The sequence below is a fragment of the Pistacia vera genome, unplaced genomic scaffold (genome assembly GCF_008641045.1).
Source record: "Pistacia vera cultivar Batoury unplaced genomic scaffold, PisVer_v2 Contig650, whole genome shotgun sequence".
NCBI classification, from domain to species: Eukaryota; Viridiplantae; Streptophyta; class Magnoliopsida; order Sapindales; family Anacardiaceae; genus Pistacia; species Pistacia vera.
The window spans coordinates 106,111-128,441 of record NW_022196502.1 but is presented as its reverse complement, the minus strand read 5'-3'; the positions used below and the strand labels follow the sequence as shown (position 1 = coordinate 128,441).

The following is a 22,331-nucleotide window of genomic DNA, read 5'->3' as shown; positions in this document are numbered from 1 at the left end:
ATACCATTCAAGTTTCTTTATTATACTTCTATACATAGAATTTCTTTGAAGCCCTGGTTGCTTCTTGTGGTTGCTCCATAAATGTATTCTTGTGGTTGCTCCATAAATATAACATAATTTGTAAATATTCAGATGCAACTGGTTTTTACAAAATGAAATATATAGTATCATATTTTTCCATATCTTTTACAATTTAAAACATGAAATGAATACAAGAAGAAGGAACATAAACTTTGAAGCAAAAAATAAAACACAACTATGACACATATGATGAAATGAACTCGTGTGGCTCGACATTGAATGAGATTCACTCATATGCACTATCTCCTTCTTGACCTGGTGGGGCTGGAAAAGAAAAAAATTTAAAAACGAGGAGTAAGCTATAGTGCTCAATGAGTGGAGAGTAGGTTAATATGCAATAAAATATTTCAATATACAATAAAACATTCATACTCGTAAGATCTCAATTCCATTAACACATTTTATAATATAAACCATTTTCCATAACCAATGCTGAAATCTCTCACGACAAAAGCTTCATTCTGAAAACTTTTATGATAACAGATTAAGACTAAAGTTCTCTAAAAAATATCATTTCTAAAAACATTTCATATACAGATAGCACTTGTATTTATAGATTTCCATTTTAAATTCATGGTATACATATACATATCCAAACCATCTCTCAATTACATCTGAAAACTCTCATCCAACTAATATCAGGGGTAAGTCTGTCAAACTCGACAAGATCTAACATCGTGCAGATTGATCCACTAGATCCATCCTCCTAGACATAATCGGTCACCGCTCAAGCCTTTGACCCAGCGAGACCATGCATCATTCGGATCGACACAATCATATCTTGTCTAGCGGTATCTACCTCGATCGGGCCTTCGACCCACTTGGGCTTGCAAAATCAGGTCTAGCGATATCTGCCTCGCTCGAGCCTTCAACCCACTTGGGTCAAGAAAATCATGGCTAGTGATATCTACCTCGCTCGAGCCTTCGACCCACTTTGGGCCAGCAAAATCATGCCATACGCATGCATAGAATCAAATCAATATCATGAGGGGATGGGTACTATATATGGTGGTTTGAAAACTACTATCATCAATATACATACCTTTAACTCACCATTTTATATAAATCTCATGCCTTCATTCATCAATAAAACATACAACATAACATTAAATTCTCACATGCAGTATAAGGCTAAAATGCAAGTTTTCAACATGATTACATAATGACACTTTAGCCCAATTTTTATATTATCAACAACAATTTTCACAAAAAAAAAGAAAAAAAAAAAAAACTTTCAAATACTCATCCAGAAGTATACAACAACATATCTGAAATTCATCTTCAAACAAAAACCAAAACATACAAACAATTTTCGAAATTCCAACGGGCCAGATTTTTATACAGTGAACTCTTATATCAAAATCACATCTTTAACCAAATTTTGTTTAAGAAACACATATATGTTTTACCCACGTAACATTATTGTACTCAATCTTCCAATTTTAGTTACCCATCCATCCCATCTCTTGGCCGAAGTTTATAACCTTCACATCATCCATATACATGTCAATACTTCACTCCAAACATAAATAATCTTAATTCAATCTCACAATCTGAAATTATAATCAATACAGGGCAGGCATGCACAATATATATAATAATCAACCCACATTTTATTATTCCAATTAAGCAATGTCAATTAAGCTTTCTCATTAATTACCGAAATTCCCAATTTAAATTTACACCCAAACTGCTGAAAATTCCCAGCCCTTTAGAACACCAAACAGCAGATTTTCTCAAGGTATTCCAACCAAGAGCATGCATGTAAATACCCAGCAACAGTTCATTCAAAAAAACATAGCTCATGCACCTCCTAATACCTAGTCCAGCCGAGTGCATGCAGTCACACAAAGTCACCACCAACATTTCTCATTTTAACTCAGCCAAATGTATTTATAAAATCGTCATCTAGCAAGGCATCATTCTCCAATCAAATTCCCAGCAACAAATCACAACCAACACTTCTCGAGGCCTTCAGCAGAAACAATATATACAAGGCATAAATTATTACATCATCATGCTTAAAACTCCAGCAACAATTTACAAATTAACATCTTCACTATCATTCAATTCATGTGAAAGCCATATATGAATATGGGTAACATTAAGCATATAACCACATTCTTTAGAGCCAGATCTAATCCAATAACATCCAAAAATCAATTCAGCTGAGACATGCAAGATGGGATTTAGCAAATATATCAATTAACTAAAAAGTCTTTGCATCAAACCTTTTAATAGAAACACATCCAATATATGAATGAACATAATCCCATACTCTCAATTTCGAACACATGCATACCAAAAATTTAATAAACGAAAGCCACTAAATTTTCATTCAAGTTCATAAACAAAATCCTTTCTATCAACCTTACACTACTAATTTCTCTTATTCCATTCAATTTCAACCATACCAGCCCATCCAATACTTGACTGGATTTTTCCCCAAACATTAACCAAATTTAACATGCAATTCCACAAAATTATAGCACTATTATTAAGTAATACATTTAAGAACTCTTATTTAACTACTGGATTATTCAGAGATGGTTATTTAGATCCAATTATATTCTATTTTAAATATGTTTTGTTGCCGAATGTGATTTCAAATTATATTATAATAATTTTTTTTAAAACTAAAATCAAAATTATAAACCAGTAAAATTCTTTTGCAAGTGTAACCTATAAATTGTTTGTGTCAAATGTTGGGGGTTAAAAGGTCATTTGAAATTTTATGTGGGCGTTTAAATAGCATTTAAGGCTGCTTTCCGCCATGCCTGAAAAGTCAATTTACTGAATAAAAAGAAGTTTTATTTAAATTAAGTTAGAATATTTTGATAGGCTACTGAGGTACAGGTTAGAAGATGCTACAAACAAAACGTCAAAAGTGCAGACCACGCGGTTTTACCAAGAAGAAATCAATTAAATAAGAATTAAAAAGGCATTCATCCCTCAAGTTTGATGTAATTATAAAAACACCAATACACCATGATATTTTTGAAATAATATGAAATAATAATTTTCTACTGTAGTGTAAAGTGTCATGAGCCTAGAGTTTCTACACAACAGAACAGCCCGTGTCGCACCCCAACATCATACTTGAGATGGGGTAAGCTTAGATGTATGTCATTCGGATCTATTGGTTTAATCCTACCATGAACTTATCAAGGAAACAGCTCTAGCTTCCGACCAATTTGTGTAAAGATGACCTAATCATTTCTTCATCGTCGACTATGAAGAAAAACAACTCTTATAATTCTCTTTCACAGAGCCTCCCTCCTAAACAGTCTCATAAAGCATTGTTGATGTCCCAAGAGAAAATAAACCCGACATCTCAATTATCACACCCCACGTGAATGCTTGGCAAAACCCTTCAACATCATACACTTCCCACACTTGCAGCTCTTGTCATGATGTTGTGGAATAAGGTCATGACCAAGATTAGTGAACCTTCTGAACATACACCATTATGAGTTTATAGATGTTTACTGAATTATCTTTTTGCAATTTATTTTAATATCTAAAACTTAATGATAGAAGGTTTTATGTTATTTTAGAAACTTGTGAGGAATTTTTGGTAATTAAGCAAACTTCAAGGGATTAAATAAATGGACTCTTTAAATAATTATTGATTGCCGTGTGTATTATTGACCCAAAAAGGAATTTTTAATTTTATGGCTTTTGATTTGTTAAGCTTATCTCCTGTAATGTTACTGGCTTTGTTAACACTGATAACGCGGTACCAAAAGACGCGTTACCAAAAAGAGGCGTTAACAGCCGTAGATTATGGGCCATGGTTCAAGAAAAATTCTGAATGACGTTATCCCTGTAATGTTACTGGCTTTGCTAACACTGAGTCGTTCACAGCCGTAGATTATGGTCCATGGACCATGGTTCAAGGGACCTCGATCTATGGATAACCAGTGAACCAGTAACGTTACCGTGGAGATAAGTTAACAATCAGTACAGTTTTTGACACTGGTAGTGGCCAAGTTAGGATTTTGATAAAGTATTGAGAATGACTACACTCACCATTTACAGATCTGCAATTTGAGACTGGTTGCTCTTGCTTACTTTGACTTATCAACTTTTTTTCTTGTTGTTCAACCCTGCCGATGGCAGAGATCGTTTTTTCTGTATTAACTAAAGTGTTGCTTAAGAGTTTGGCATCTATGAAGCCATGTGAAGATGAGTTTCATTCAGAGCTGAAGCATCTGAGGAAGCAATTGCTGACGATTCAGCCAGTGCTTAATGATGCGGAGGAGAAGCAAGTGAAGAACGTGTCTGTGAAAAAATGGTTAGATGATACTCGGAACTTGGCTTATGATGCGGAGGATTTCCTGGATGTGTTTTCCACTCCAGTTTTGGAGTGGAATTTGGCGCTGGAACAACCGAGGAACATCAAGCTTGATATGAAGTCCAAGATAGAAGAGATCACTGGCCGTTTGGAAGATATCTGTGAAGAAAAAAATGAACTTGGATTGAAAGAAATTGCTGAAGGCTCTTTAATTGGTGGTTGGCAAAGACCTCCCAGCACATCTGTGCCAACTGAAGCTGCTGTTGTCGGGAGAGATGATGATAAAGCCAAAATTCTTGACTTGTTATTGAAAGATGAACCCGGAGATGCAAACTTCTGTGTTATAGGTATATGGGGGATGGGAGGGTTGGGTAAAACCACCCTAGTTCAGAAGCTTTTCAATGATCAGTCAGTGGAAGACTTCCCCCTAAAATCATGGGTTTGTGTCTCTCATGATTTTGATGTTCTGAGAATCTCCAAAACTATTCTGGAGTCAGTCACTTGCAAATCCTGTGATCTCAAGGATTTAAACGAGGTGCAGGTCCATCTGAGAGGGGCAATTTCTGGAAGAAAATTTTTGGTGGTCTTGGATGATGTTTGGTCGACTGATTATGGGCTGTGGCAAATTCTAAAATCCGCCCTTATGGGTGGTGTACCGGGGAGTAGGATGATCGTGACCACACGCAGCAGAGAAGTTGCTTTAACGATTGGAAATGGCGAAATTTACAGTTTGAAGCTTCTCTCGGACGATGACTGTTGGCGTATTTTTGAAAATCATGTTGGTGGGAGCAGAGTTGTTTCTGGACTGCGAAATCTGGAATTAATCCGTGAAAAAGTTGTTGAGAGGTGTAGAGGACTACCGTTGGCTGCAAGAACTTTGGGTGGGCTTCTACGACACAAGCAGAGAGGGGATGAGTGGGTGAAAATATTGGATAGCAAACTTTGGGATTTGTCAGACAAAACTGATATTCTTCCTGTCTTAAAATTAAGCTATGATCATCTTCCATGTCATCTTAAGAGTTGTTTTGCTTACTTGTCAATTTTTCCCAAGAAGTATAAAATTGACAAGGAGCAATTAGTCCATTTGTGGATGGGTGATTTGCTTTGTGGCTAATAATAAATGACAAAGGGAAGGAAAATGTTTTGTTATACTGGGGCTGGATTAACTGAAGCACTGAGGCTGGAGAATGGGGGCTTACAGGGGTGTCATGATGGAAAATCAAGTTGAGATTTAACCAGAGAGACCTTCAGCCCATGTCTTGAATTTGTTTCTTAATGATAACAATCTAAAGGTTATTAATGGTGGCTTCTTCACGTTATGTCTTGTCTCACAATTCTAAGGCTTTCAATAACCGCTCTCTTACTGAACTACCTCCAAGAGTTCAATTTTGTTCATTACAGCATCTTGATCTATCGAGACTGGTATAAAAGAACTGCGAGAAGAGTTGAGGGCCTGTCAAAACTAAGGTTTTGATTTTGGAGGTACACCCGCACTCCAAACAATTTCGCAGCCATTGATACCAACTTCTTAATGTTGCGGGTATTGAGAATGTTGGAATGCGGTGCTGAGTCAAAATGGGGAATCTTTGGTAGGGGAGTGATTTGCTTGCAACGTTAAATAGTTTGGACATCAGCTTAAACGGTTCTTCTGCTTCCAAGACTTTTGACCTCCCACAGGTTGCTAAGCTGTTTGGAATCTGTATGCCTTCAAAACTTAACCCAAACAAGGTTCATCAGAGTCCTCTTAGCTGATTTGAGAATCTCAAGAAATTACATATTTTGGACTGTGAAAATTTGGAAGAGTTGAGATTATTTGTGAAGACGGATTGAAAACACCGGAGGATTTTGTGGTTTCCGTAACCTTTGTGAAGTAAAAAAAGGGCTTGCTCAAAATTGAAGGACCTCACATGGCTTTTCTTGCACAACCTAGGCGCATTGTGATATCTGATTGCCCTGAAATGGAAGAACTTATCAGCGTGGGCAGATTGGTTGATTTTCCAAAAGGGTTCGAGGTCGTATCCCATTCAAAAAACTCGAATTTCTTGCATTGCGAGGTCTTCAAAACTTGAAGAGCATCAATGAGAATGCCTTGCCATTCCTGAATTGAAGGAATTGAAGTAATTGGATGCCCGCAGCTTAGGACGCTTCCACTTGATTCTGAAAGCTCAAAGGAAGGTGGAATTGTCATCAAGGGAGAGCAACAATGGTGGGACGGGCTGCGATGGGACCCTACCATTAGCAGTACTTTTGATCCTTTTTTCAAGCCTTGGTGGTAAGGTTAATACAAACGAGCAGTCATGGATGAGGATTTTGAAGCCCCATTTTCGTCCTGTGTCACTGACTTCTTGTTAATACAGTAATACCATCAAGTTTCAGTGTTGTATTTTTGTACATAGAGGTTCTTTGAAGCCCCGGTTAGCTCTCTCATGTATCTTTTTTTTCTTTTTCTTTTTCTTTTTCTTTTTTTAACTCATTACAAGATATGAGACCACAAGAGAGCATTAGAAAAGTGGAAATAAAAATATTTGGCTCTTTATCTCTATGAGATGGTTTCGGTGTGTGCATTAACCATAACATATTCATTAATCTTATACTGGAATATTCAAAATATATATTTTTTTTTAATCCGAGGTGCTCGGGCCAGCTTATTTGCACCGTAATTAATCCTCTAAGATCTGAAGTTGACGACCAGACACTGGCAGACCCAAGATTTTTTTTTTTCCCCTAGGGGGTACTTTAAAAAATCATCAAACCTTAAGTAAAATAAATAATACAATGCAAGAACCTGAAAGGAAAGAATGCAACGTTCTACTTGAATAATCTATGAGAAGTAAAACATTGAGTAAATGTGTTGAAAATACATGCAATTTATAAAGAAACATAAGAAAATTGTTACATGGAAAAACCTCTTCAACGTGAAGAAAGTACAAAATCATGAATCTAACGATTTACTTAAATCCAATATAATAAAAAAAGTTTACAACAATCACAATCTACAAAAAATATTTCACACAAATTTCTTTTTTCTCCTCTTTTTTTTCTTTTAATTTTTTTTTTTTTATATTGGCTTCCAAAGATATAATATAAATTTTCAAGATTTTTTAACCTAACCTAAACTAAAGTCAACCAAAACTTAAATCAAGTTAACGTTGTATTGATATGAATGAATTTAAAAAAAAAAAAAAAAAGGAATTTTCTGGTATAACATAGATACTAACTCAATTTCTTTATATTTTGAGCAGCTAAACGATGACCTTTGAAATATAGGAAAGTAGTGGGTGCAGGGTAAAGATAACGTCTAGTAAATATTTAAGGTTTATTTGGAAAATGAGGAACATTCTTAAACATAAAACACAAACAACTCATAAGATACATGCTTATTTCCATCAAATTAGAATAAAAAACTTTTAAAAAACAAGCAGGATTTACCCTAAAATAAACTAAATTAAAATGAGTAATAACACATACCTAAAATTGATAAAACAAAAAATAGAGGTAAGTGTGTACTTTGAATAGTGAAACTCGACAATTTCAGTTTTCAAAAGTGTTAGAGCGAATAGACTGATTGAGAGAGTAAAGACTTTGGAGATAAAATCATAAAAAGCAGATAGAGCAATAGAGAGAATTTTAAATTTATAATAAATGAGTGTGGAATATATATATAATAGTAAATTTTTTGGGGATCTAGGTATATGTATAATAATCTTATTTTTTTAAATATGAGGATATATATATATATATATATATCAAAGGAACTGGATTCGTATCAGATAAGTTCCTAGATCTAGAAGATTTCAACCTCAGAAACTCATCATCATTTTTTTACCAACATAAGTAACAAGGCTGCGTTTGTTTCATAATCGGGAATACTACTTTTAGTATTCCCAAAAAGTTAAACAGTGAAATACCTAAAAACTCAGATTTTTAGGAATACTACTCCCAATATATTCAACTTTTTTAAACCCCTTAAATTGATAATTAATTAAATACCCCTAAATATTTTTTTTAAAATTACAAAAACACCCCAATAATCCACATTTACCAGATTCCTGCCACCACCACCGGAAAATGGTCGGAATCTGGTAGGATGGCGCACTACCGGCTGAATCTGGCCGGTAGTGCGCCGATCTAGCCTTTTCCGCCAGATCCACGGTGGATCTGGCCGGAAAAGGCCAGATCTAAGCCAAAGATCTGGCCGTTGACGGCCAGATCTTTGGCCGTAACACCCTCACGACAGCCAACAAACGGTCGTCGTTGATGTTGAGAGCAATACGGCCAGATCTGGCCTTTTCCGGCCAGATCCACCGTGGATCTGGCCGGAAAAGGCCATAGCGACGCATGACTGGCAAGATCCAACCGTTCATGGCGCCCATACGGCGACTCCGGCCACCTCCGTGGTGGTCGCCGCTGGGGGTGTTTGAGGTGGGTTAGGGGTACTTTTGTAACTTTTAATGTTTTATTATAGCGGTATTTTGTAAAAAAATAAACATAAAGGGTATTTTATTATTTATAAATTCTACATCGTAATCCTGCCCAATTCAACTTTTTTTTAACTTTTTTCAAAAAACTTCCCAAAACCCCTAAATTTGAACCAAACGGAACCAAAAACATTCAATTTCAGATAAAAGGAAAGCAAATTACAGACCCATTTACGCGGGCCTTTGGGCCAGATGAGAAAAGTCATTTACCGAGGCCAGCTGGTCCCGGACAGAAGAAACACATATCAAAAGACGCTCCAAAGAAAACGTTAAAGGTGCTCTCTATTCTATCGGTGGAGTCCACACGGCTTTACCAGTGGACATCAATTAAATAATTTAAAAAAAAAAAAAAAAGGAAATATTTACTATGATCAGTTAACCATGTTAAAGGGTAACCATAGTTGTGGTAATGGAGTGTGACTGAGTCTTTGATTTTGATAAAATGTTTCATGGAATAATAATTCTAGACTCCACGTTTATAGCACTGCAGTCGGTCTGCTTAGTTTGATCGTTCTGTTTTCTGTATATGTCTGTTTCTCATTGTTAGTTCCTTCGTTTAAAAATATGCCTGTGGGAGATTTTTTTTATCTGCCTTCCTTGAGGTGTTGTTTGACAGATTGACGACTCTGAGCCATGTGAGAGTGGAGAGTAGGAAGGTGATCAGGAATAGGAAGGTGACTTTGAATGAGAGATTGATCGGGAGTACGAAAGTATTCTTAGGGGGTTGTGGGCTTTGGATTTGTCCATGGACCTAGGACATGGGCCAGGTTTGAGAGGCTTGTGCCTGCTCAGTTTGGGTCGGTTTGTTCCTCATGTTTAGAAGAGAACTATGGCTTGGGCCTTTGCAGGACTGGGCTTGGTCCTTCTTCGCTATTTGGGCCAAGGACGATTTTTGGCCCTAACAATTCCGATGTCCAAAATCACTTCCAAGATCACCAGTGGACTCCTCATAACCTCCTGTACAAAACTCATTCATTCACTTGTCAACCTCACTCACCATTTCCAATCACCTCCAACGATCACTAACGGTATTAGTTTAAGGGTGAGAATCTGAAATAAATGCAATAAGAGGTATCAACTTGGGATTTTACTAAACCTCAAGTGGGAATATGTTGTTTACTCATTGTTGAAACATCGTTAGTGATCTACCCCATTCTTGAATGATCATCAGATTAATTTAGATTAACTATGTTACTGGAAATTAACGTAATGTTACCAAGTTTTTCAAAAGTCTTAGATGTGGGTCAGCTTGACTTGATCAAAGATCTAAATATTAAGACCAATATGAATTTATTATCATCTATTAATGGAGTTGTTCTGATTTAATGGAAAAAAAAAAATGTAAGAGAAAAGGAAGCTGACAAACTTTCAATAATGTTCTTTCAACAATTACTCAGAAGTTTTCAAAAGAAGGGCATCTTAATCCTCACAATGATCAACTTAGAAATTGGTCATTTTCACCCAAGTCTCCCTTACTCAACAAAATGTAGTTCTAAAGAGTTTTCTCTCTCCAGCAGTAGCACCACCACCGTGCGCCAACTCGTCAAATCTTCCTCTGATCAAGACCTTAGAAGCATGTCTTTTCCATCACTCTATTGCTTCTTCATCTCTATTTCCTTTCTAGGGCTTCTTCCTTCTTCTTCCTTTGAATCTCTCAGTTGCCTGTAACTCGTCACTCTCTTCTATATTAGAAACCTTTCCCACTATGGGTAGCTGCAATTCAATCCCACAACCAGCTGAAGACACAATTCTTGCCGCTTTATTTAGTTTTAAAAATTATGTTTCAAGAAAATTAAAGTATAAACGCGAACTCAAAAGAAATATTGATTCCTTAAAGGCTGAATTGAAAAGGTTGATTGAAGTAAAGAACGATTTGCTTCGAAGAGTTGACAATGAGGAGAAACAACCACAAAGGGAACGGCTGAGCCAAGTGCAAGGGTGGCTTACAAGGGTAGCAGACACGCTAACCGAAGTTGATGAACTGATAACAGACAGTTCTGAAGAAGTGGAGAGGCTGTGTCTTGGAGGCTTTTGTTACAAGAACTACAAGTACGCAAGCTTCAGCTTCGGAAAAAGAGTAGCTAAAAAGCTGGAAGTTGTGAAGAGTTTGAAGGAAGAAGGAGGAGAATTTAGAGTGGTGGCTGATCGGAGACCGGATGATCCGGTGGATGATCAAATACCTTCTGAACCAACGGTGGGTTTAGAATCAACCTTCGATGAAGTTTGGAGATGTTATGAAGAAGATCAAGTGAAGATTATTGGCCTGTATGGCAGGGGGGGAGTGGGAAAAACTGCCTTATTAAATCAGATCTACAACAAAATTCGTGAGACGTCAGCTGATATTATTTTGATCAGGATATCAGCGACCAATAAAAATCTTGAAAACATTCAAGATGAGATTGGGGAGAATCTACGTTTGTATGATGAGTCATGGAAAAACAAAAGTTCCCTGGAGAAAGCTAAGGATATCCTCAGGATTCTGAAAACGAAGAAGTTCGTATTGCTATTAGATGACATATGGGAGTGGGTTGATTTGACCGAAGCAGGTGTCCCTCTTTCAGATTCAAATGCTGTATCGAAGGTGTTCTTCACAACGCGCCTTCTGATGAATGTTTGTGGCCGTATGAAACCTCACATGATTCCTGTGGAATGCTTGGGACATGAAAATGCCTTAAAGTTATTTCTAAGTACTGTTGGAGATTGGGCTCTTGGCAGTCATCCAGAAATTCCTTCGCTTGCTGAAACCATGGCAAAAGAGTGTGGTGGTTTGCCACTGGGACTTATCAAAGTTGCTGAAGCCATGACTCACAAGAAGACACCTCAAGAATGGGATTATGCTATCAATGAGTTTCAGAGAATGGGGCATGAATATTCAGGCATGCAGGAAGTGTACCGGGTGCTAAGGTCAAGTTATGATCACTTGCCTAAAGACCCGATAATTCAGTCTTGTTTCTTATATTGTAGTTTATTTTCAAAAAATCATATAATCTCTAAGAGGGATTTGATAGATTGTTGGATTGGTCGGAGATTTTTGGACGACAAACATGTAGCGCAAAACAAAGGATACCACATAATTGGTATTCTTCTCCATGCAGGGTTGTTGGAAGAAGAAGATGATGACCGAGTGAAAATAAATGGTATTACTCGTGATTTGGCTTTGTGGCTAATAATAAATGACAAAGGGAAGGAAAATGTTTTTGTTAATACTGGTGCTGGATTAACTGAAGCACCTGAGGCTGGAGAATGGGGAGGGCTTACAGGGGTGTCAATGATGGAAAATCAAGTTGAGATTTTACCAGAGAGACCTTCAGCCCATTGTCTTGAAGATTTGTTTCTTAATGATAACAATCTAAAGGTTATTAATGGTGGCTTCTTCACGTTTATGTCTTGTCTCACAATTCTAAGGCTTTCAAATAACCGCTCTCTTACTGAACTACCTCCAGAGATTTCAATTTTGGTTTCATTACAGCATCTTGATCTATCGAGGACTGGTATAAAAGAACTGCGAGAAGAGTTGAGGGCCTTGTCAAAACTAAGGTGTTTGATTTTGGAGGATACACCCGCACTCCAAACAATTTCGCAGCCATTGATATCCAACTTCTTAATGTTGCGGGTATTGAGAATGTTGGAATGCGGTGCTCTGAGTCAAAATGGGGAATCTTTGGTAGGGGAGGTGATTTGCTTGCAACGTTTAAATAGTTTGGACATCAGCTTAAACGGTTCTTCTGCTCTCCAAAGACTTTTGACCTCCCACAGGTTGCTAAGCTGTTTGGAATCTGTATGCCTTCAAAACTTAACCCAAACAAGGTTCATCAGAGTCCTCTTAGCTGATTTGAAGAATCTCAAGAAATTACATATTTTGGACTGTGAAAATTTGGAAGAGTTGCAGATTATTTGTGAAGACGGATTAGAAAACACGGAAGGATTTTGTGGTTTCCGTAACCTTTGTGAAGTAAAAATAAGGGCTTGCTCAAAATTGAAGGACCTCACATGGCTTATTCTTGCAACAAGCCTCAGGCGCATTGTGATATCTGATTGCCCTGAAATGGAAGAACTTATCAGCGTGGGCAGATTGGTTGATTTTCCAGAAAGGGTTCGAGGTCGTATCCCATTCAAAAAACTCGAATTTCTTGCATTGCGAGGTCTTCAAAACTTGAAGAGCATCAATGAGAATGCCTTGCCATTCCTGAAGTTGAAGGAAATTGAAGTAATTGGATGCCCGCAGCTTAAGACGCTTCCACTTGATTCTGAAAGCTCAAAGGAAGGTGGAATTGTCATCAAGGGAGAGCAACAATGGTGGGACGGGCTGCGATGGGAGGACCCTACCATTAGCAGTACTTTTGATCCTTTTTTCAAGCCTTGGTGGTAAGGTTAATACAAACGAGCAGTCATGGATGAGGATTTTGAAGCCCCATTTTCGTCCTGTGTCACTGACTTCTTGTTAATACAGTAATACCAATCAAGTTTCAGTGTTGTATTTTTGTACATAGAGTTTCTTTGAAGCCCCGGTTAGCTCTCTCATGTATCTTTTTTTTCTTTTTCTTTTTCTTTTTCTTTTTTTAACTCATTACAAGATATGAGACCACAAGAAGAGCATTAGAAAAGTGGAAATAAAAAATATTTTGGCTCTTTATCTCTATGAGATGGTTTCGGTGTGTGCATTAAACCATAAACATATTCATTAATCATTATACTGGAATATTCAAAATATATATTTTTTTTTAATCCGAGGTGCTCGGGCCAGCTTATTTGCACCGTAATTAATCCTCTAAGATCTGAAGTTGACGACCAGACACTGGCAGACCCAAGATTTTTTTTTTTTCCCCTGAGGGGGTACTTTAAAAAATCATCAAACCTTAAGTAAAATAAATAATACAATAGCAAGAACCTGAAAGGAAAGAATGCAACGTTCTTACTTGAATAAATCTATGAGAAGTAAAACATTGAGTAAATGTGTTGAAAATAACATGCAATTTATAAAGAAACATAAGAAAATTGTTACATGGAAAAACCTCTTCAACGTGAAGAAAGTACAAAATCATGAAATCTAACGATTTACTTAAATCCAATATAATAAAAAAAGTTTACAACAATCACAATCTACAAAAAATATTTCACACAAATTTCTTTTTTCTCCTCTTTTTTTCTTTTAATTTTTTTTTTTTTATATTGGCTTCCAAAGATTATAATATAAATTTTCAAGATTTTAATTAACCTAACCTAAACTAAAGTCAACCAAAACTTAAATCAAGTTAACGTTGTATTGATATGAATGAATTTAAAAAAAAAAAAAAAAAAAGGAATTTTCTTGGTATAAACATAGATACTAACTCAAATTTCTTTAATAATTTTGAGCAGCTAAACGATGACCTTTGAAATATAGGAAAGTAGTGGGTGCAGGGTAAAGAATAACGTCTAGTAAAATATAGTTAAGGTTTAATTTGGAAAATGAGGAACATTCTTAAACATAAAACACAAAACAAACTCATAAGATACATGCTTATTTCCATCAAATTAGAATAAAAAAACTTTTAAAAAACAAGCAGGATTTAACCCTAAAATAAACTAAATTAAAATGAGTAATATACACATACCTAAAATTGATAAAACAAAAAATAGAGGTAATTGTGGTACTTTGAATAGTGAAAACTTCGACAATTTCAGTTTTCAAAAGTGTTAAGAGCGAATAGACTGATTGAGAGAGTAAAGACTTTGGGAGATAAAATCATAAAAAGCAGATAGAGCAATAGAGAGAATTTTAAATTTATAATATAATATGAGTGTGGAATATATATATTAATAGTAAATTTTTTGTGGATCTAGGTATATGTATAATAATTCTTATTTTTTTAAAATATGAGGATATATATATATATATATATATCAAAGGAACTGGATTCGTATCAGATAAGTTCCTAGATCTAGAAGGATTTCAACCTCAAGAACTCATCAATCATTTTTTTACCAAACATAAGTAACAAAGGCTGCGTTTGTTTCATAATCGGGAATACTACTTTTAGTATTCCCAAAAAAGTTAAACAGTGAAATACCTAAAAACTCAGATTTTTAGGAATACTACTCCCAATATTATTCAACTTTTTTAAACCCCTTAAATTTGATAATTTAATTAAATACCCCTAAATATTTTTTTTTAAAATTACAAAAACACCCCAATAATCCACATTTACCAGATTCCTGCCACCACCACCGGAAAATGGTCGGAATCTGGTAGGATGGCGCACTACCGGCTGAATCTGGCCGGTAGTGCGCCGATCTAGCCTTTTCCGGCCAGATCCACGGTGGATCTGGCCGGAAAAGGCCAGATCTAAGGCCAAAGATCTGGCCGTTGACGGCCAGATCTTTGGCCGTAACACCCGGTCACGACAGCCAACAAACGGTCGTCGTTGATGTTGAGAGCAAATACGGCCAGATCTGGCCTTTTCCGGCCAGATCCACCGTGGATCTGGCCGGAAAAGGCCATAGCGACGCATGACTGGCAAGATCCAACCGTTCATGCGCCCATACGGCGACTCCGGCCACCTCCGGTGGTGGTCGCCGGCTGGGGGTGTTTGAGGGTGGGTTAGGGGTACTTTTGTTAACTTTTAATGTTTTATTATAGCGGGTATTTTGTAAAAAAAATAAACATAAAGGGTATTTTATTAATTTATAAATTCTACATCGTAATACCTGCCCAATTCAACTTTTTTTTAACTTTTTTCAAAAAACTTTTCCCAAAACCCCTAAATTTTGAACCAAACGGAACCAAAAACATTCAATTTTCAGATAAAAAGGAAAGCAAATTACAGACCCATTTACGCGGGCCTTTGGGCCAGATGAGAAAAGTCAATTTACCGAGGCCAGCTGGTCCCGGACAGAAGAAACACATATCAAAAGACGCTCCAAAGAAAACGTTAAAAGGTGCTCTCATATTCTATCGTGGTGGAGTCCACACGGCTTTACCAGTGGACATCAAATTAAATAATTTAAAAAAAAAAAAAAAAAAGGAAATATTTACTATGATCAGTTAACCATGGTTAAAGGGATAACCATAGTTGTGGTAATGGAGTGTGACTGAGTCTTTGATTTTGATAAAAATGTTTCATGGAATAATAATTCTAGACTCACAGTTTATAGCACTGCAGTCGGTCTTGCTTAGTTTGATCGTTCTGTTTTCTGTAATAGTCTGTTTCTCATTGTTAGTTCCTTCGTTTCAGAAAATATGCCTGTGGGAGATATTTTTTTATCTGCCTTCCTTGAGGTGTTGTTTGACAGATTGACGACTCTGAAGCCATGTGAAGAGTGGATAAGTTCAGAGCTGAAGCAGTTAAAGAAGCAATTGTTGACGATTCAGGGAGTGCTTGATGATGCTGAAAAGAAGCAAGTGAAGAACGTGTATGTGAAATCATGGTTGGATGATCTCCGACACTTGGCTTACGATGCGGATGATGTATTGGATGAGTTTGCCTTTGTTTTGGAGCGCAAGTTGGTGACGGAACAACCGAGGAGAATTGTTTCTGACCATCTCTCATCTTGGACTCCAAGTGCTCTCATGTCCAAGCTCAATATGAAGTCCAAGATACAAAAAATCACTGGCCGTTTGGAAGATCTCTGTGATGAAAAAACTGATCTTGGATTGAAAGAGATTGCTGGAAGCTCTTTAACTCGTGATTGGCAAAGACCACCAAGTACATGTGTGCTAACTGAAGCTGCTGTTATTGGAAGAGATGATGATGAAGCCAAAATTCTTGACATGTTATTAACCGATGAAGCCGGTGATGCAGACGTTCGTGTTATATCCATCTGGGGAATGGGCGGCATTGGAAAGACAACTCTTGCTCAAAAACTCTACAATGAAGTGTCAACGCAGAACTTCCATCTACACTCATGGGTTTGCGTCTCCCATGATTTTGATGTTCTGAGAATCTCAAAGACAATTCTGGAGTCTGTCACCTGTAATTCCTGTGATCTCAGTGATTTAAACGCGGTGCAGCTACAACTGAGCAGAGCAATTTCTAGACGAAAATATTTGCTGGTCTTGGATGATGTCTGGTCGATTGATTATGGGCTGTGGCAAGTTCTGAAATCTCCCTTTATGGGTGGTGAACGGGGGAGTAGGATTGTATTGACCACACGTAACAAAGATGTTGCTTTAACGGTTGGAAATGGCGAAACTTACCATTTGAATCTTCTATCGTACGATGACTGTTGGGATATATTTGAGAATCATGTTGGTGGGAGCCGAGTTATCGCTGGGCTTCCGAAGTTGGAATTAATCCGTGAAAAAGTTGTTGAGAAGTGTGGGGGACTACCGTTGGCAGCAAGAACTCTGGGTGGGCTTCTACGCCACAAGCGGAGAGGAGATGAGTGGGTGAAATTATTGGATAGCAAACTTTGGGATTTATCAGAGAAAACTGATATTCTCACTGTGTTAAAATTAAGCTATCTTCATCTTCCGTCTCATCTTAAGAGATGTTTTGCGTACTGTTCAATTTTTCCCAAGAATTATAAAATTTACAAGGAGCAATTAGTCTATTTGTGGATGGCGCAAGGTTATATTCACCCCTCAAAAAATAAGCAGCTGGAAGACGTTGGCAGTGAATATTTTGATGATCTATTGTCAAGATCGTTCTTTCAGCATTCCAAAGGTGATCATTCTGTGGTATTCATGCACGACCTTATCCATGATCTGGCTGAATGGGCTGCTGGAGATACTACTTTTATGTTGGAGGATGAATCAGAGGCCTATATGCAGTCAGAAGAATGTGAGAAGGTTCGTCATTTTTCTTGCATCACTGGTTCTTATGATAGTAAAAGTAAATTTCAGGTCCTAGATGAAGTTAATCGCCTAAGGACATTTTTACCATTGCCACTAGATGGTCACAGTCGATACATATCTGATAGGGTAATTTCTGATTTGTTGCCCAAGTTACAAAATTTAAGGGCCCTATCTTTATCAAAATATTACATCACTGAAATACCCCATTCTATAGGAGAATTGAGGCTTCTAAGGTATCTTGATGTTTCTGACACTCAAATTAGATGTTTACCAGAGTCATTGGGCTTAGTATACCACTTGGAAACATTGCTTCTAAATGCTTGTTCTCGTCTCAAGAAACTGCCTTTGGAGATAGGAACGTTGATCAATCTTCGTCGTCTCGATATTACAAATGTATATTTAATAACAGAAATGCCTGTTGGAATGAAAAATCTGAAACAACTTCGGACATTGTCTGATTTTGTTGTGGGTAAACAAACTGGAGCTAGTTTGAAAGAATTGAAGAATTTAAAGTTCCTTTGTGGAAGACTTTGTATTTCAGGATTAGAAAATGTGATTAATTCTCATGATGCAAGAGAGGCCTTGTTAAGTGAGAAGAAAGATTTAGAAGTATTGTCGCTACAATGGAGTTTGCAATTTGATGACTCAAGAAATAATCTACTGGAAAAGGATATACTCGCCATGCTACAGCCTCATAGAAATCTAAAAGAGCTCACTATTAAAGGCTACGGTGGCAAAGAACTTCCTTCTTGGTTAGGAGATCCATCATTCTCTAATATGGTGACCCTAAAATTGGAAAGCTGTAGAAACTGTACATCCTTGCCTTCTTTGGGGCTCTTAGGGTCACTTAAAGACTTAACCATCAAGGGGATGACAGGACTTAAAAGGATAGGTCTAGAGATCTATGGGGAAAGTTGTTCAAAGCCTTTTCAAAGTTTGGAGACTCTTTCTTTAGTGGATTTGGATGAATGGGAGCTTTGGGATTCTATCGTAGAAAATAAGCATGTTGAAATATTTCCTTGCCTACGTGAGCTGTCTATTGTAAGATGCCCCAAGTTCTCTGGAAGATTACCTGACAGATTTCCTTGCCTTCTTGAGCTTTCCATTTTAAGATGCCCCAAACTGTCTGGAAGATTGCCTAGTCATCTTCCTTCATTGAAGAAGCTTGTTATTTTTCAATGTTTGCAATTGGTGGTTTCATTCTCAAGCTTCCCAATGCTCTGTAAACTAGAAATAGACGGTTGCAAAGAGATTGTGTGCAGCAGTCAAAAGATTGATTCTAAGTCACTGAAGTCTATGACTCTTGCAAATATCAGAGACGTTGGAAATTGGTTAAAACAAGAGTTTCATAATGTTGAACATCTGCAGATTGTTGATTGTGAAGAACTTTTAATGTTGTCTGGGATAAAGATATTCATCATATGAAGCAACCACAAGGGCTACACAGCCTCACCTCTGTCAAAGAACTATATATTGAAATTTCCCAAGTTTTGTTTCATTTCCAGAGGCTGCTTTCTTTCCCAATTTGAGTGTCCTTGTGATGAAAATTGTAATGCTCTATTGTCCTTGCCTGAGGAGAATACAGGGTAACAATGCAGTTCTTGAAAGATTGAGAATTGGAGGTTGCCGTTCTCTAAGATTCATTGTAAAAGACAAGCACCTTTGTCTTTAAAACGGCTTGAGATAAAAAATTGTGAAAAATTGCTGCGATTGTTGGATTATAAAGAGAATACTTGTACTTCTCATTCATCTTCTTCTTTTTCAGTGCACAGTAGCGATACATCTAGTCTTGAGTACTTGTATATCTCTGAGTGCCCATCTCTCACGAGCATATCATCCATAGGCCAACAACTTGTGGCACTTAAACACCTTGAGCTTTGGAGTTGCCCAAACTCACAACCTATCAACCAGGCGACGTTACCGGATACACTTCAACACCTCAACATTGTTGATGTTGCAAAGCTGGAGATGATAGCTGACAGATTTCGCAATAACACTTCTCTCGGATATATTAAGCTCTGTAAATGTAACAATCTTAAATTCATACCTGAGGGCCTCCACAATCTTAGCAGTCTTCGTGATTTTTACATATGGGATTGCCCGAATCTTGTTTCCTTTCCAGAAGAAGGCCTTCCCAAGACCAGCTTAAGAGTTTTTTCAATTGAGAGATGTAAGAAACTTAAAGCTCTGCCGAACCACATGCACAACCTCAAATTTCTCCAAGAATTACAATACGGCAGTGTCCAGATATTGCATCCATTCCAGAAGAAGGTTTTCCCACTAACCTGAAATCACTTTTGATTGCAGATCTTAATATTTATAAGCCACTATTTGATGGGGTTTGCAAGACTTACATCTCTGAGAAACCTTGAGATCAGAGGATGCCCATGTGGTGTCTTTTCCACAAGATGATAACGCAATGATGTTGCCCACCTCTCTATCTCGGATAACCCTTGCAAGGTTCCAGAGATTGAAATTCCTATCTGTTGACGGTTTTAAAAACCTCTCAGCTCTTGATATTTGTCATCAGCGATTGTCCAAATCTCACATCCTTTCCAGAGGCAGGCTTACCATCGTCGCTTCTACAATTATATCTATGGCTGTCCCCTGTTAAAAAAACGATGCAAAAGGACGAAGTTCAAGATTGGTCCAAAATAGCCCATATTCCTCGCATTCGAATAGATGGCAGATTCATCTCTGATCCAGATCTGGAGGAGGAAGAATGAGCTCTCCTTATCTCAGAAATGAAGAAAATAGAATAACATCAGAGAATTACTTCATTCTTTCTCTCACACTAATCCTGGTATGTCAGGTTCTTACATCTTGAAATTAGTTGCTGAATTAGTTGAAATGGAAGTCAATGAAGCCCCAGTTTCTAGACCTTTTTTTCTTTCCTCTGTTAAATGAATTTTTGTTTCAATTCTGTAATTTTTTTCCCCTGTTGGCTTTTGTAATCAGTGCCATGACTTGATGAGAACTGTCACTAACATTTTCTCATTTCAATTCTCCAGTAAATTGGCTTATCAATGCTTATTTACGAGATTGTCAAGAAGATGCTTAATGGTGTAGCAGATATTTTGAAGTAGTAATTAGTGCTTTGCATTTGTCTTTCTGTTTGGTTAGTTGAATGTAATACATTCTATCTGAAATTTGACTGTAATTTTTTAAATTATACTATTTTAATCTCAGACGAACAGTTCGTGGAGCCGTTTTATGATATGTGAGGAAATGGACCTGATAGTATGCAAGTCTTATTTGGATATCAGTATGAAAGTAATAAGTTTAATAGTTGTTTGGTATTTATATAAATTGAGGTTGATCATACCCTCTATTATGCATTTCCCTAATTAACTCTGTAGTTCATTACTTATAATGTTTTCAGTTCAATGACAATGCAGTGTAATGACAGAGCTCTCCACAGGGACAAAACCAGGATTTTATTTTGAGGAGGGCTGAAATTCTTCTTGGCATGGTCTGGTAAAAAGGAAGATTTTTTTCTTCAAATAAGTCTTAATGAATGTATTGAAGAAGTATATAAAATAAATTGGTTTTTTATTACTTTAGACCTGTTAAATTTGTATTAGTAAATAAAGATTATCATAATATTATGTCCAAGACCTTATGTTAGCCTTGATAAAAAATAACTAATCTTATCACAAAAATTTAAGAGGAAGGTATTAAAACTCAATTTTCTCTTGTAGAACTCATCCTACTCTAACCTTTTTTTTTTTTTTTTTTTTTTTTTTTAAATCAAGTGGATTCATCATTTATGTAAACTGGATTTCATCCGGCATGTGTTCATCTTCTGTTCGGGCAGCCGAGTACTTCAAGTTTGAATCGGCATGTCGCTTTATACAATTGATCAGAATGTTCTCTCTCAAAGCCTCTTATATTATCCTGCTGTGCTATGAACCTGTAATGACAATTTTGATACAATGATGTGAATTTGTGTATACAGAATCTGAGACTACTATCTGATGTATTTGCTTTCTTTCCCTCCTTCGAAACGTAGATTGGTAATTAATTTCAGTCTTTGATCATTAATATATGGAAATTTCATGATTGTTTTTAATGATTCTCTCTTTGTTTTTTTTGGTTAATATTCCGTATCTTGAATTATTTTTGATGGTTTACTCCTGTAGAATATTGACATTACTTTCGCCATTCCGTGACCATGTTACAGATTAACTATAGGTTGTAGCAGAAACACACAATACTTGAATCAGTATGACCTAGGAACAAAATTTTTGCTTTCACTTCTTCATACTTGATCCTACGCCAATTGAACCCGCTTGTAAAGATAGGATTTCAGAAGGGAACTTAGAATCCCTTTAGCGGTTTTGGGACTGGGTAACACAGAGGTTAAGACAGTTGATGTGCCGACTCAAATTTATACCAATATATTAATACTCTCTGGTTTTAGTTGCATTTTTTTTAGTGGATTCATCATTTATGCGGGAGAGTCAAGGTATTGTTGTATACAGAAAGTGAAAAATGCGAGAGGCAAGGCACATATTTTCAGCGTATAAAGGTATCCCAAGTTGGAGGAATAACCGCTTATCTTATAGAGAAATGCCATGTCTGATCCAAGGAAAGTAACTTCACTCCTGAGGAAGGGGATGGGACATATATAAGAGCAGGCATCGAATGCAAGCTGTTTTCAGGCCAAATGCCACATCAGGAATAGAAGAAGCTGATA

At 36.8% G+C, this 22,331-nt stretch overlaps 3 protein-coding genes across 3 annotated transcripts; all 3 read left to right on the top strand.

Annotated features, from left to right (window-relative positions):
* The first annotated feature begins 4,196 nt into the window (after nucleotides 1–4,196).
* LOC116111804 (putative disease resistance RPP13-like protein 1) lies at nucleotides 4,197–5,492 on the top strand. The gene has a single exon (XM_031397952.1). It carries the CDS (start codon nucleotides 4,197–4,199, stop codon nucleotides 5,490–5,492), a length of 1,296 nt encoding a protein of 431 aa, XP_031253812.1.
* A 5,069-nt stretch (nucleotides 5,493–10,561) lies between these two features.
* LOC116111803 (probable disease resistance protein At5g63020) lies at nucleotides 10,562–13,225 on the top strand. Its single transcript, XM_031397951.1, has one exon. It carries the CDS (start codon nucleotides 10,562–10,564, stop codon nucleotides 13,223–13,225), a length of 2,664 nt encoding a protein of 887 aa, XP_031253811.1.
* Nucleotides 13,226–16,075: 2,850 nt separating this feature from the next.
* On the top strand, nucleotides 16,076–19,921 carry LOC116111802 (putative disease resistance RPP13-like protein 1). Its single transcript, XM_031397950.1, has 2 exons — nucleotides 16,076–19,010; nucleotides 19,398–19,921. Exons 1-2 carry the CDS (start codon nucleotides 16,076–16,078, stop codon nucleotides 19,919–19,921), a joined length of 3,459 nt encoding a protein of 1,152 aa, XP_031253810.1.
* Nucleotides 19,922–22,331: the final 2,410 nt, after the last annotated feature.